At 46.6% G+C, this 13238-nt stretch overlaps 1 protein-coding gene across 1 annotated transcript in view; it reads left to right on the top strand.

Annotated features, from left to right (window-relative positions):
- COTL1 (coactosin like F-actin binding protein 1) overlaps window positions 1-12390 on the top strand; it is a 47598-nt gene extending 35208 nt beyond the window's left edge. Inside the window, exon 4 of the mRNA XM_077133206.1 lies at window positions 11039-12390. Coding sequence (XP_076989321.1) covers window positions 11039-11149 — 111 coding nt within the window. The 3' untranslated portion in view covers window positions 11150-12390. The remainder of the gene's footprint in view (window positions 1-11038) is intronic.
- Window positions 12391-13238: the final 848 nt, after the last annotated feature.

Here is a 13238-nt window from a genome sequence, read left to right as displayed (position 1 = left end):
CATCAACTCTTTAGCTTTAGGACCTTGGTAACTTTTCTTTTAAATCTCTGTGTTCTCACTTGTGAAAATGTGGTAGTGAATATTCATAGGGCTGTTGGAAGGATTAAAGAAAAGCAACAGAATGTGAAAAGGGTTTCTTTATTTTGGTCCTGGTGCACTCCTATTCAGCCTTTAAAACCTTTGTTTTTTATCCCACTCTCCTCCCAGCCCATGTCAAAATTAATTGCTCACTTATCTTTATTTCTACTGTGGTCCTGATTCCATGAATTAATTGGGGGCCTAACTGGAAGGTCATCATCTTGAGGGCAGGGCCCATGGCTGCTTTACTGCAGAGCCCTCCTCAAACCTAGAAAGGTGCAGGGCACATAAAAATACTCAAAAAAAAAAGGAAATGAATCTGTTCACATGGACTCTAGATTGTATATTTCTATGGCAAAAGCTAGTAAATGTTTAATAGCAGTTCTTTGGATTGAATTAAATTGTGGAAGTCATTTATGCTCAGAGAGGGATTCAGGGATGATTGCAATTTCCAGACTCTGCTTTCATTTCAGTGGAAAACAAATGAGAGCCAGTTGGGTCCACTGGGAGAACCTGCACCTCTTCTGCTGCAGATCCTTTGGGGCCACCTGGTCCTCTGGGGACCATCAGAGACTCTTCATTTCTCTCCAGAGTGATTTGGTTTTGTGAGGGTAGGGTGGGGTGGTGGTTAACATTTCTTCAAGCCACTGGTTCCTGGAAAGTCCCTTTGTTCTTCTCAAAACCAGAAGGGCTGTTTTGTGCTGATACATTTACCTGGGCTGGGCTCAGGAAATGGGGCTTTTTGTGGCTCATGCCATATATTTTAAAAAAATTTTTTTAAAAATACCAAACAAATGCAAACATTCTAACTTTTGATCATTCCGTTCTACATATATAATCAGTAATTCACAATATTATCACATAGTTGCATATTCATCATCATGATAATTTCTTGGAACATTTGCATCTATTCAGAAAAAGAAATAAAAAGAAGACAGAAAAAAATATGTTTTAAACACAAGCAGCCCAGGAGCAATGGCAGCCGGGCATCACATGTGAGTGCCAGGTTTGTTTCCCTGCCAGGTGGGGGGCTGTGGGCACCTCCATCTTCAGGTGAGGAGACCCAGGTTGGGAGAGGTTAAGTCCTCAAGCCAAGCTGAGTGTCGAGGCCCCTGAAGGGAGCTCGAAGTCCTCTTTAAAGGTAGGGCCTCATCGTGAGAGCAGGACGGAACTCTGGAAAGCTTTTAATCTGGGATTTGATGGGGCCAGCTTTGTCTCCTGCTCCCCGAGAAATGAAGGCGGGGTGACCCGGCTGCAGATGCAGGGGAAGCCACTTGAAAAAGCAGAGTTGTGGCGAGAGGGCCACAGCCTGGCTGCCCACCACGAAACCCCGGCAGGGTCTGGCGTGTACATGAGTTTGCTGGGGCTGCTGTAACAAATGAGCACAGACTGAGGCTTAAAGCAGCAGATGCTTATAATCTCCCAGCTCAGAGGCTAGAAGTCCGAAGTCCGAAGTCCAGGTCTGGGCAGGGCTGCGCTCCCTCGGAAGCTCCAGGGAAAATCCTGCCTGCCTCCTCCAGCTTCTGGGTTTGCTGGCCATCCTCAGAGTCCCTTGGTTGGTGGCTGCCTCGCTCCAGCCGCTGCCTCCATCTTTTGAGATTCCTTTCCAAAACGAGCCTCCTGCCCTCTGTGCTCCCCTCCATGGCGGCTTTATCTCAGGGCATTGTAGTTTTAATAAATCGTTCAGACAAAGGTAAGGAGCTAGGTAATGGACAGCTGCAGACCCCTAGCCTGTAGGACACTTCTACTGGTTCCCTTGGAGCCCTTGCCACATGGGCGCATACTTTTTTTTTTAGCATGTGCAGGCCCTGAGAATCTAACCCAGGTCTCCCACATGGCAGGCAAGAATTCTACCGCTGAGCTGCCGTTGCACCACCATGGGTGCTCACTTTTACAAAGCTTTAGTCATGGCAGACACATGGTTCGTGTCCTTTCACTTAACATTCCATAGATAATTTCAGTTTCATAAGTTTAAAGGCTGGACACTGTTTTGTTGAGTGAATGTGGTACCATACCCATCGTGTGCTCGTGCATGTGTTCGTTTTCCTGCCAGAGGTCCTGGGTGTGGAGTTAAATGTAGGTTTGACATATTCTTGCAAAGGAGAAGCTAAGCCTGTTAGGATTAGGCCTCAGAGTCACCCCCAGAGAACCCTCTTTTGTTGCTCAGATGTGGCCTCTCTAAGCCAACTCGGCAGGTGAATTCCCTGCTCTACGTGGGACGTGATTCTCACAGGTATAATCTTCCAGGCAACGTGGGACAAGACTCCCTGGGATGAGCAGGGACCTGGCATCATGGGAGTGAGAAAGCCTTCTTCACCAGAAAAGGGAAGAGAAATGCAAGAAAATAAAGTTTCAGTGGCTGAGAGATTTCAAACAAAGCCAAGAGGTCATTCTGGAGGTTATTATGCAGTAGATAGGTATGTCTTTTCAGTTTTCGGTGTATTGGAGTGGCTAGAGGGGAATTCCTGAAACTGTTGAACTGTAATCCAGTAGCCATGATTCTTGAAGATGATTGAATAACTACAGAGCTTTTAAGGTGTGACCTTTTCATTGTGAAAACCTTATGACTGATACTTCCTTTACCCAGTGTATGAACAGATGAGTAAGAAAAGAAAGAGACAAAAAAAAAATAAATATCGGTGGGGGGACAGGGGGATGGGATGTTCTATTTTTATTTTTACTTTTATTCTTATTTTTGTTGTAATGGAAATGTTCAAAAATTTATTGTGATAAATGCACAGCTATATGATGATATTGTGAACCATCATACAATTTGGATGATTATATGGCATGTGAATATATAATATATCTCAATATTGTGGTAAAAAAAAAATGTAGGTTTGACTCCCAAATGTATCACTCGCAACGCATGTGACCTGCTGGCTCCTTCAGCCCCTGAGCCTCAGTTTCCTTATCTGAGAGTTTAGGATCATGAGGAGTTGTTGTGAGGATTAAGTAAGAAACTTATTTATTTAACCTGTTGAAAAAATGGAAACAACCTGGATATCCACTGACAATGAACATCTTTGAGTTATATGAGTTTTCATTTTAAAAATTGCGTTGAATTATTTCTTTGGAAAAAAAATGCTCAGAAGTGGATGTAACTGAGGATTAAGGAGTGCTAGGCACAATTTTGACTGGGTAGAAATTGAAGACCTAAGCCTGGATTTACTCTAACGTGTCATGTGATCCATAGGTAGTGGCTATTCTGGGTTAAGAAGGATTCTGAGGTTGGGTCTGGACACAATGGGAAAATTGACCAGAATTGATTTGATGTTTGCCATGGGTACAGGAGGAGAGGGTAGGGTAATATTAGCCACATTCTTGCCACCCCTGATCAAAATGAAGCAGAGGTTAGAAATCAGGCAAGGTGGATGGAGCTGGGGCCTCTGCAAATGGTTTGTGGTCGGGACAGCTAAAGAGGCAGACGTCTCTGCGGGATCAGGATTCCAGGCATTTGGGCACTGCCTGTATTTGTATTGACCCCCAGCCTACCCATGGTGGGCTTCAGGATGCCATGCTTTCTTGCCATTCACCTATGTTAGACCATTAGCTGTGCCCACCTGAAACCTGGTCCTGCCCTTTGTTTTCCCCTGGGTCATCTGTAACAGTGATGGTGATACACGTTCCTGAATCTGTCAAATGCTAAAGTAGGCCATTTTGATCTGTTTGTTTTTTTCCCTGTGGCTATGATGACTCATGCCTGTTACAAGAACCTGGGCTTTTTGTGTAAATTACACCTTGCTGGCAGGGTTTAAAAAAAAAAAGTGATCTTTTAAGCACTTAGAATCATGGAAGGAGGGGAAGTGTGGGGGTCCCAGAAGGGGTCGGCAGCTGACCACCAGCAGGCTGGAAGGCTGTCTGTTTTCATCTGGTCCCCGTGAGCTGGAGGTTGCCCTCTCTTCCAGCAGGATGCTGGGGTCTGGTTGCTTTTTGTCAGTGGTCCTGGGTTTCTAGTTTCTAGTTGGTCTTGCCCACCTGGGGACAAGTCACATTGTTTTGGCCAGCGTGCACCTTGAGAGGAGAGGTCCTGCCTGAGGGTTTGGGAGGGGCTTGCAGCTGGCACACAGTTTCACTTTTGAAAGCCAAACTCTGATCCCAGAGTTGACTCTCAGTGCCAGTTCTCCCTGCTGTGCCCCCGATTTCAGGTGATCAAGGTGGAGTTTGTCCTCCATGTCTTTGAGGCTCAGTTGCGCATCTCCGGATGGCTGCTGGGAAGAGGAATGAGGAGCCCTTTTGGTCCAGCCCTCTTCTTTCACAGAGGCAGAGGACAGGTCCCAGAGCCATTGAATACCACCTTCAGGGCTTTCTAAAACTGCTTGCTTCTCTTTTTCTGTTCCCTTAACTACAAGAATTCTTACTTCTAGAGCCCCCCAAAGTGTCCACATTTATTAGACAAAAATTGCTTTAACTCTCCTATCTGTCCCCCACAGCAACTTCTCTATCCCAATTTTTATTTTCTAATGCAATAACTTCCCAGGAATTCCTCTGAATAACTGAAGCAGTGTCACTGGCATCTCCTCACCCTTGCATTGCCAAGAGCTAGGACAGGATTGGCTGTGGTTGGGAAGGGGGTGGTGCTTTCACTCTGAGTATTTCAGAGAATTTTTGTATATCTCAAAGTCCCCTGACCATCTTGAATGAAGAGGAAACTGAGATCATTTCAAATAATAGCTTATACTCATTGAGCTCTCACTCTGTGCTGGATGAGATACTGTTATTGTCCCCATTTGCAGATGAGGAGACTGAGGGTCAGGGAGGCTAAGTTTCTGGCAATCTGCTGCATATAGACCACTGCTCATATTTATTTTTGGCCCAACCCCACTCACAGTCCACTTTAGAGCTGAAACTGGGCTTTAAACCCAGGCAGTTGGGAGCCATTTACAAATTAAAGGAGTGGTTTAAGCCCAGGGTAGGAAATATTTATGTCCTTCTCTAAGTCAGCTTTGTAAATAGAGGCTCACCAACTTGCAGAGCCCTGGCTCCTCGCCCTGGTGGGGAGCCAGAAATGCTTATGTCGGGAGAGTAGACCAACGCCTATTTTGTATCTTTGAGGTATGAGCCTATATTCGCTTGAGAAAAGTCATAGGAATAAATTTGGCCTCAAATTAGAGGGGCTGTTTCCTCTATCCAGACCGTCTGGGTGGTGGCATAAGCCACGCGAGTCGGAGGGAGCTGGCCGAGCCTATGAAGTCCTGCCTCGGCCAAAGGGGGAAGGTCTCCCATTTGGAAGTTATCAGAGAGGGACACGGTGTCCCACTAGCAAGACAGAGGCATTGTCTCCAGAGCCGCAGGTGAAGTGCGCCAGGCCAGAACAGGCCACACTGGCTCATTTTGCTTTGAAGTGTGGACACGTGGCTGGGCAGCCTGGGGGGCGACAGACCCGACTGTGCAGGCTGGGGGGCGACAGACCCGACTGTGCAGGCTGGGGGGCGACAGACCCGACGACTGTGGCAGGGGCAGGCAGGGAAGGACAGAGGCTCCCAAGGCTGGCACAGGTGGGGACAGGAGGACAGGACTTACAGCAGCGCTCTGCACCCTGTGGAGAATGACCGCCCTCGCCCTTTCCCCATCAAAGGAGGGCGTGTAACAGCCTTTCAAAGGCTCCTTTCTTTCAGCTCTTTTTTTTTCTTTTTCATTTCATTTGTTTGTTAACCCAGCTGTAATTTACACAGAGGAAAATACATAATCTCAAGCATATAGCTCGATGAATGTTTGTATATTTTGAATTTTCTTATACACTGTTCGTAACTACCACCCAGACCAAGACTGGGGAACTTCCCCCCACCCCTGAATGGGTCCCCTTCTTGTCACAACCCGCCCCCAGCTCTGACAGCCCCAGGGCTGGATGAGTAGTGATTCCCCTTGACCCATCACGTCCTTCGTTCGGCCTCGTTCATGTTTTGTCTGTACCTGCCACCAGCCACGTGCGGCTGCTGAGCCCTTGAGATGTGGCCAGTGTGAATCAAGAAGTGACATCAGTAGGCAAGACACCTGATCTTGAAGACCTGGTATGAGGAAAAGATGGCAGACTAGCTCATTAGTCGTCTTCATATTGATGACGTGGCGAAATGATAATACGTGGGATGCACTGGGTTAGATAAAATACTATTAAAGTGAATGTCACCTGTTTCTTTGGACCTTTTTTTCATCACGGCTACCAGAAGCTTAAGCCCGCCTCTGTGCCGTCACTCTGTTTCTGTCCAGTCATGCTGCTCTAGACCCTTAAAAGCCCTTCTGCAGAAGGGGTCACCTCCGTGAGTCCTAGCCCCTGGTGTGTCCTGCCCCTGTGCCACGTGTGTGCCGGGTGGGCATGTGCAGGGTGCTGGGGACAGTGGCTGTTTGGGAGGAGGTGGGAGCAGGGCAGGAGGTGGTTGTGCTTTGCTTAGATATGTTCTGTGTGGGGGTCAGTAGCGGCCAGCGCAGTTCAGACCCCAGCCTCCTCCTCCAGGCTGCTTCCCACCCCCTGGTCCGCCTACCCACACAGACCTTCCGGTCCTCAGCCTTCCTCTTTTTAAAGCATACATGAAGCCCACCCCCCAATGGCCCTGGCGTCTCTTGTGAAGTCTAAGGACCCCATCCAAGAACTGCTGAAGGAACAAGGCTCATTGTGAGTTGGTTTTAGGTGGGCTCCTGAGTCAGGCACTTGGGGACTATTTTTGGAGCTCACACCCTGCGTGGCAGGTGTCGCTCACCCCCGCAACCCCTGCAGGTGTGCGAGCATCCCAGCGGCAGGGGAGCCTGTGGGACGCTGCTGAGGACCGGTTCCCACGCAGCTACCAGCCTCTCACCTCCCTGGTTCTGTCCCTGGAGACCTGGGGGGGGTGGCGGGGGCAGAGGCTGGTGAGAAATGGGCACGACAGCTGGGCCTGGTTTGAGGCTGTCCACAGCATTACCAGCACTCGCCAGCACATCGTTTTACCCACCTGTCCATAGGGCATCCTGGGAAAGAACCCGTCCGTGGCCGGTATGTCATGAGATGACAGCAGGAGCTCACCGCAGGGGTGGCTGGATGGGGCTGAAGACACCTTGTTTGGAAGGTGCCGGGAGGATCGTAGGGCACATATGAAAGGGGAGACTGTGTGTGGGGAGGAGAAGGGGCCAACTCAGGTGCAAGGATAGGGAGCAGTGGGTCAGGGAGAGAGGGCGTAAGGAGCTGGGCCTCCTCTCCCATATGGCCAGCCACTTGGGGGTGTCACTCACCAAGCCTCAGTTTCCCCTTCTGTGAATTGTGGGGTAAGAGAAGATGTCCTCTAAGGACCTTCCAGCTCCTGCCATCTGTGATGCTGTTGAGATTGTAAGACCCAGGAGGAAGCACCTCCCTTCGCATCCTCCGTAAATGATGCTTCCTCTTGGCTCAGCTTAGGAGCAGTATTGGCACGATGAGTTCCAGGTTTTGCTCCTGGTTACAGGGCAGAGAGGGGACCAGAGCCCAATGCATCAGCTGTCAGCCAGGCTGAAGGTGAAGGACCCAGCAGGGATCGTCCCACCAGCCCTGGAGGTGGAGCTGAGGGCTCTGGCAGAGAGGCCGTTTTAGTCTTTTCGAACGGGTCCTGGAGCAGGGCCGTAGATATCAGAGTCTGAGAAATGTTTAAAACACATTTCTCAGTTATTAGAAGAGGGAAAGAAAGTTTTTTTTTTTGGTAGAGAATGAGGTACGGCTTTTAATTTTGCACAATCCAATTCTCTGGTACATCCCTTAGGATAAACTGAAAATGGAATGTTAAAATAATACAGGACTTTGAACTGCAGGCAGGTTTAATGTTGGGACAGTTGATCTGTAGTCCTTTTTTCTTTGGTAAAACTTGGATTGTTGGGCTACTTGTCTTTTAAGGCCTCCTTTGGCACTGGTATTAAGGACATGTCCTCTGTGGGCAAAATAATCTTGAGTTCTGTTTTTCACTGTGGCGAGAGGGACAAGGATATTCACCTGATTCAAAGGTCATCAAGTTTCTAATACAATGCCAGTCAAAATCCCAAAACCTATTCTGAAGACTTGGTAAAGCTAGTTATCAAATTTATTTGTCAGGGAAAGAGACTCCAAATAGCTAAAGATATCGTAAAAAAAGAACAAAGTGGGAGGACCAACACGTCCTGATTTTAAAGTTTACTGTAAAGTCACAGTAGTCAAAACTGCATGGTACTGGCACAAAGATACAAGTATTGACCAATGGAATCAAATCAAGAGTACAGAGACAGGCCACCAAATCGACGGACAATGGATCTTTGATAAGGCCCCCGAATCCATTGAACTGGGACAGAATAGTCTTTTCAGTAAATGCGCATGGGATAATAGGATATCAATAGCCAAAAGAATGGAAGAGGACCCCTACCTTATTATTCCCTATACAAAAATTAATTCGAAATGGATTAAAGACCTAAATGTAAGAGCCAGTACCATAACACTTCTAGAAGAGAATATAGGGAAACATCTTCACAATACAGTAATAGGAAGTAGCTCCTTAAACTTAATACCTAAAGCACAAGCAGTGAAATAAAAAATAGATAAATGGGAACTTCTCAAAATCAGAAGCTTTTGTGCCTCAAAGGACTTAGTCAAAAAAGTGAAGAGACAGCCAAATCAATAGGAGAAAATATTTGGAAACCATGTATCGGATAAAGACTTGATATCCTGTATACATAAAGAAATGATACAGCTCAACCGCAAAAGAGCGAACAACCCAATTGGCAGAGAATATGAATAGACACTTTCCAAAGAGTGAATACCAATGGTTCAAAAGGGCATGAAGAGACACTCATCTTCCTTAGCTATATGGGAAATAAATGCAAATCAAGACAACAACGAGATGTCACCTCACACCTAAAGAATATCTTCTATTAAACAAATAGAAAACTACAGAAGTTGGAGAGGATGTGGATAAATTTGAACACTTATTCACTGTTGTTGGGAATGTATAATGGTACAGCTGCTGTGGAATACAGTTTGGCAATTTCTCAGAAAATTAAATATCGAGTTGTCCTATGACCCAACCATACCAGTACTCAGTATATACCCAGAAAAGCTGAGGGCGATGACACCAATAGACATTTGCACACCAGTGTTTATAGCGGCACTATTCATGATTGCCAAAAGACAGAAACAATCCAAGTGCCCATCAACAGAGGAGCAGATAAACAAAATGTGGTATTTACATACAATGGAATGCTATGCAGCAGTGATATGAAATGAGGTCCTGAAGCATATGATGTGGATGAACCTTGGGGGCATAAAACTGAGTGAAATAAATCAGACACAAAGGAACCTATACTCTTAGGATTTTGCTATTATGATTCTGGTAAAGGTAATCCCAGAGGTTACACTATAGAATATAGGAGACCAAGAGGTACACAAAAGCTAGAGATGGGGGATCTCTACATTTAGGTTGAATCTAAATGTAAGGAACAGATAGAAGTGATGGTAACTAATTAGCAGGTTTATAAATAACATTGACGTATTGAAGGCAAATATGATTGAAAGGGGATGTACAGTGCCATGGACCCCACCGATTAAAGCTACAATTTATTTTTTTAAAAAGGGTCATTAAGTTACATAATGACCCTATTTTGTCTTATTAGATTCATTTGCTTTAAACCTTTTCATACTGTTGCCTTTTTATATATCCTTGAATATAAATTGGAACCATTTTCCGCTAATTTTTTTGTTTTAACCATGACTCTGATAATAGCATAAGATTTGGCATTACTTTTTTTCACCCAATTTGATATATATCTGTTTTGTTTAGATAATTTTTTTCATTCATATTTATTGTTATATCAGTTTTCACTGGCTTCTGCTATTCTGTTTTGCTTCTTATTTGGTTATAATTTGATCTCCCATGTACTAGTGGGTTTAAGTTTGACTGCACTGCTACATATCCAGTTTCACTTCAGATTTGTTAGTCCTTATCAAACTTAATTCTTCTTTATCTACCAATGGCAAACTTACACAAACATTAGGTGTTCTTATTGCTTTAGATTGCCATATATAGATATCACCAGGCAGGGGAACTTTGCACGTCCTTCTACAGGCATCTTAAGTCATTGGCTTCCACCTCCTTGGCCTGCTGTCTCCTGGCCCCCATGCCATTGGGACTTGACACTGAGAAACCTTTTAATTCTCAGTTTTCCTTTCTCATTCTTACATCCATCTTGTAGCCTGTCATTTGTCCTAACCACATACACATATACTTAGCAACACAGAAAGATGGAATGGAAAGAGAAAGGGCTTCAAGGACATTTGATCATTCTGGGAAAGTTCTGCAACCTTTGCAAGTCCAGCCCATGCCATAGGCCTTATCTGTTTAGTAACCGAGGGAGGATCAGATGAGAAAATGAGTGAGGCTGTGCCTGGCCCATGTTAGCTGCTTGATAAATATTAATCAACCCCCACCCCCACCCCACTCCCTGTTAGTATTCTTAGTAGTTTGGCATGAAGGGTGGTTTATCTTCATACTTTAAAACTTGCCTCAAGGTTTTCCTGGATTGGTCATTCTTCTTATTGGTATGGTGATTCTTTTTTAAAAAATCAAGGGGAATGTCACAAAACATAAAACCATTTTAAAGTGTACAGTGCAGCGGCATTGAATGCATTCACAGTGCTGTGTAACTAAACCCTCTATTGGTTCCAAGGCGTCTGCATCACCCCAAAGGTAATGGTGATGCTTTGAGGAATATCAGCTTTGGAGTCAGCTTTGGAGTCAGATGGACCTTCGAGCCGTGTGACCTCAGGGCAAGCCTTTGTTTTCTCTTAAAAACAAAAATAATATGGAGTATCTTATTGGCTTTTGTAACAGCTTCTGTAACCTATTGAGGTATAACTTAACCTTCCATGACATCAATACATTTTAAGGGTGCAATTCGGTGATCTTTTTGGTAAATTTACAGAGTTGGCTGAGCAATATTTTGGTTCCTCCTTTTCCTTCTTAACGGTGTCCCTTCCCTTCTAATTTGTTCTTGGCAGAATTTCGCTAAAGAGTTTGTGATCAGCGACCGAAAGGAGCTGGAGGAAGATTTCATCAAGAACGAGCTGAAGAAGGCGGGAGGAGCTGACTATGATGCGCAGGCGGAGTAGCCCCGGCCCCCCTGCCCCCCGCCACGGCATCGCTGCCCCTGGGGGACGGCCCGGCTGACCTCAGCTACCAGCCGCCCGCCCGCCAGGGAGAGGAGGAGCCACGAGAAGCATCAGCCGCCACCCCAGCCTGCAGCCCCGCCCCCTGCCCCGCCCCCTCACCCACCTGCTCTGTCTCATGAAGCTCATGGAATGTCTTTCTTTTCTTTTCTTCCCTCTTTTTTTGTTCTAAAGAAAAAAATGTGTTTTGATGCCAAGGTCACATATGTCATCAAGTTTGAGGTGCCCCCCGCAGTCACCCCTTTTCCTGGCCTCTCACACTTGCTGCGGCGTGTCTACTCTGACCACCAGGACCCTGGGCTGCCTCTGCAGCTGGGGCCAGGGCTACCACCTTGTTTTTGGGTTGTGCCCTCCCATTTACCACTGAGACCGCTGAGCCGCGAGCTTTGCCCGTCCAGTTCCACTTTTGTTAGAACAGACTGCTCACACATGTATCCCTTGGTCAGGCTCAGACCTGCTGAAATTTGCTCCTGGGTCCCTTGGCCCCACCCCAATCAGAGCTGCCTAAGCTACACATCCAACTGAGGCTGCATTGCTTGACAGTCAGAAGTTTGGGTCTGGCTTGGACCAATTCAGAAGAGAGAAAACTTGCCTTTAAACTTGCCTGGCAATGGCTTTGCCACCTGGTATGGCGTCGCCCGTTCCCACCCTTTGGATGGAAGGATAGTATGGAGAGAGGAGCAAAGGTCTGAATCCCAGAAGTTGATGGGAGGGGATCTCAGATTCATTGCAGGGGCTCCCAAAGCAACGAGGATTTTCGGGACAGAGGCCCAGGGAGGAGAATGGGAATTTAAGTAGAACTGAGAACTGATTTCTTATTTTCTGAAAGGTCCTCTGCAAAGGAGTAGGGTGGCTGGGGCCGGAGAGCCTGCTCCGTTACCTCTGCTGTGCTGTGAGCGGAACTCCTGGCACTCAAGGGGACCTGAACGCCTGTGGTTTTATCCCAAGCTCTCCACCACAAATGCAAGGATTTTTTAATATATATATATAAAGAAAGATGTGATTGGCTTGATTTTTTCATGAGCATATTTTATACGATTATTTTTCTTTTATTCCTGGCTCGTTTCATTTGGGGGAGGAAATCTGTACTGTACTGGGGTGGTGACGAACATCTGCACTCAAACAGTTTACAGAAATAAATTGGTTTTTTGGTTGTTTTTAAAAAAATGTTTTCATTTCCTGATTTGTCTTCCAAAGCTTTTTTAATGAATTGTCATCATATTCAGATTTAAATAGGCATTTATGGAGCTGTTTGGGGGCTAAGCCTATTCACATTCAGTATGTTTAGTTCTTAAAAACGACCATAAGAAATAGGTGCTGTTCTTGTCCCCCTATCATGGAAGCTGAGGCTCAGAGAGACCAAGTAATCCACCCCAGGTAACCCAGCTGGAAGGGGTAGAGCTGAGGTTCAAACCCAGATCTCCTGGTGCATCGATGCTGTATAGACCCGGCAAGTGAGCACTGAGGCCCCGGGCCTGAGACTGACATGACAGCAGGGCTGTGCTATTTCTTGAGTAGCCAGCACGCTCCTCTGCCCTTCTGAGGTGAGCCCAGAGAAAGCACCATCCTCAGCTCAGCCCTGGCATCCTTTCCGAGGCTGTCCTAAAGCTTAGAAACTGGAGTTCCAGCACACAAGCCTGGTGGGAACTCAGAATCAGGCCAGAGGGTTTTCTAACCTGCAGACAACTGGGTTTGGAGTCGCTGAGGTGGGTGCGGGGAGGGCACAGAACAGGAAGGAATCCTGCAACATGGGGGCAGGACCCCGATTACACTCCACCAGCATAGGCAAGGTTGTCCCCCTGCTGCCCCCAGGCCACCCTGGCCACATCTGGGTTCAAATACCCGCGCCTCTGCTCGCCAGCTGTGTGACTTCATATGAATTAATGTGGCCTCTCTGAGCCTCAGTTTCCTCATCTGCAAAATGGGCCACACCGTTCCCTACCATGGAGGTAGGTTTAAAGAGCAGCCACAGTTACACGTGTCCAGCAGGGGCTCGGTGATGTGGTGACAGCATTACCCCCACTAGGTCTCG

This window comes from Tamandua tetradactyla, chromosome 16, assembly GCF_023851605.1.
Source record: "Tamandua tetradactyla isolate mTamTet1 chromosome 16, mTamTet1.pri, whole genome shotgun sequence".
Classification (NCBI taxonomy): Eukaryota; Metazoa; Chordata; class Mammalia; order Pilosa; family Myrmecophagidae; genus Tamandua; species Tamandua tetradactyla.
Note: the sequence above shows the minus strand (reverse complement) of the source record. Positions and strands in the feature narration are given on the sequence as shown.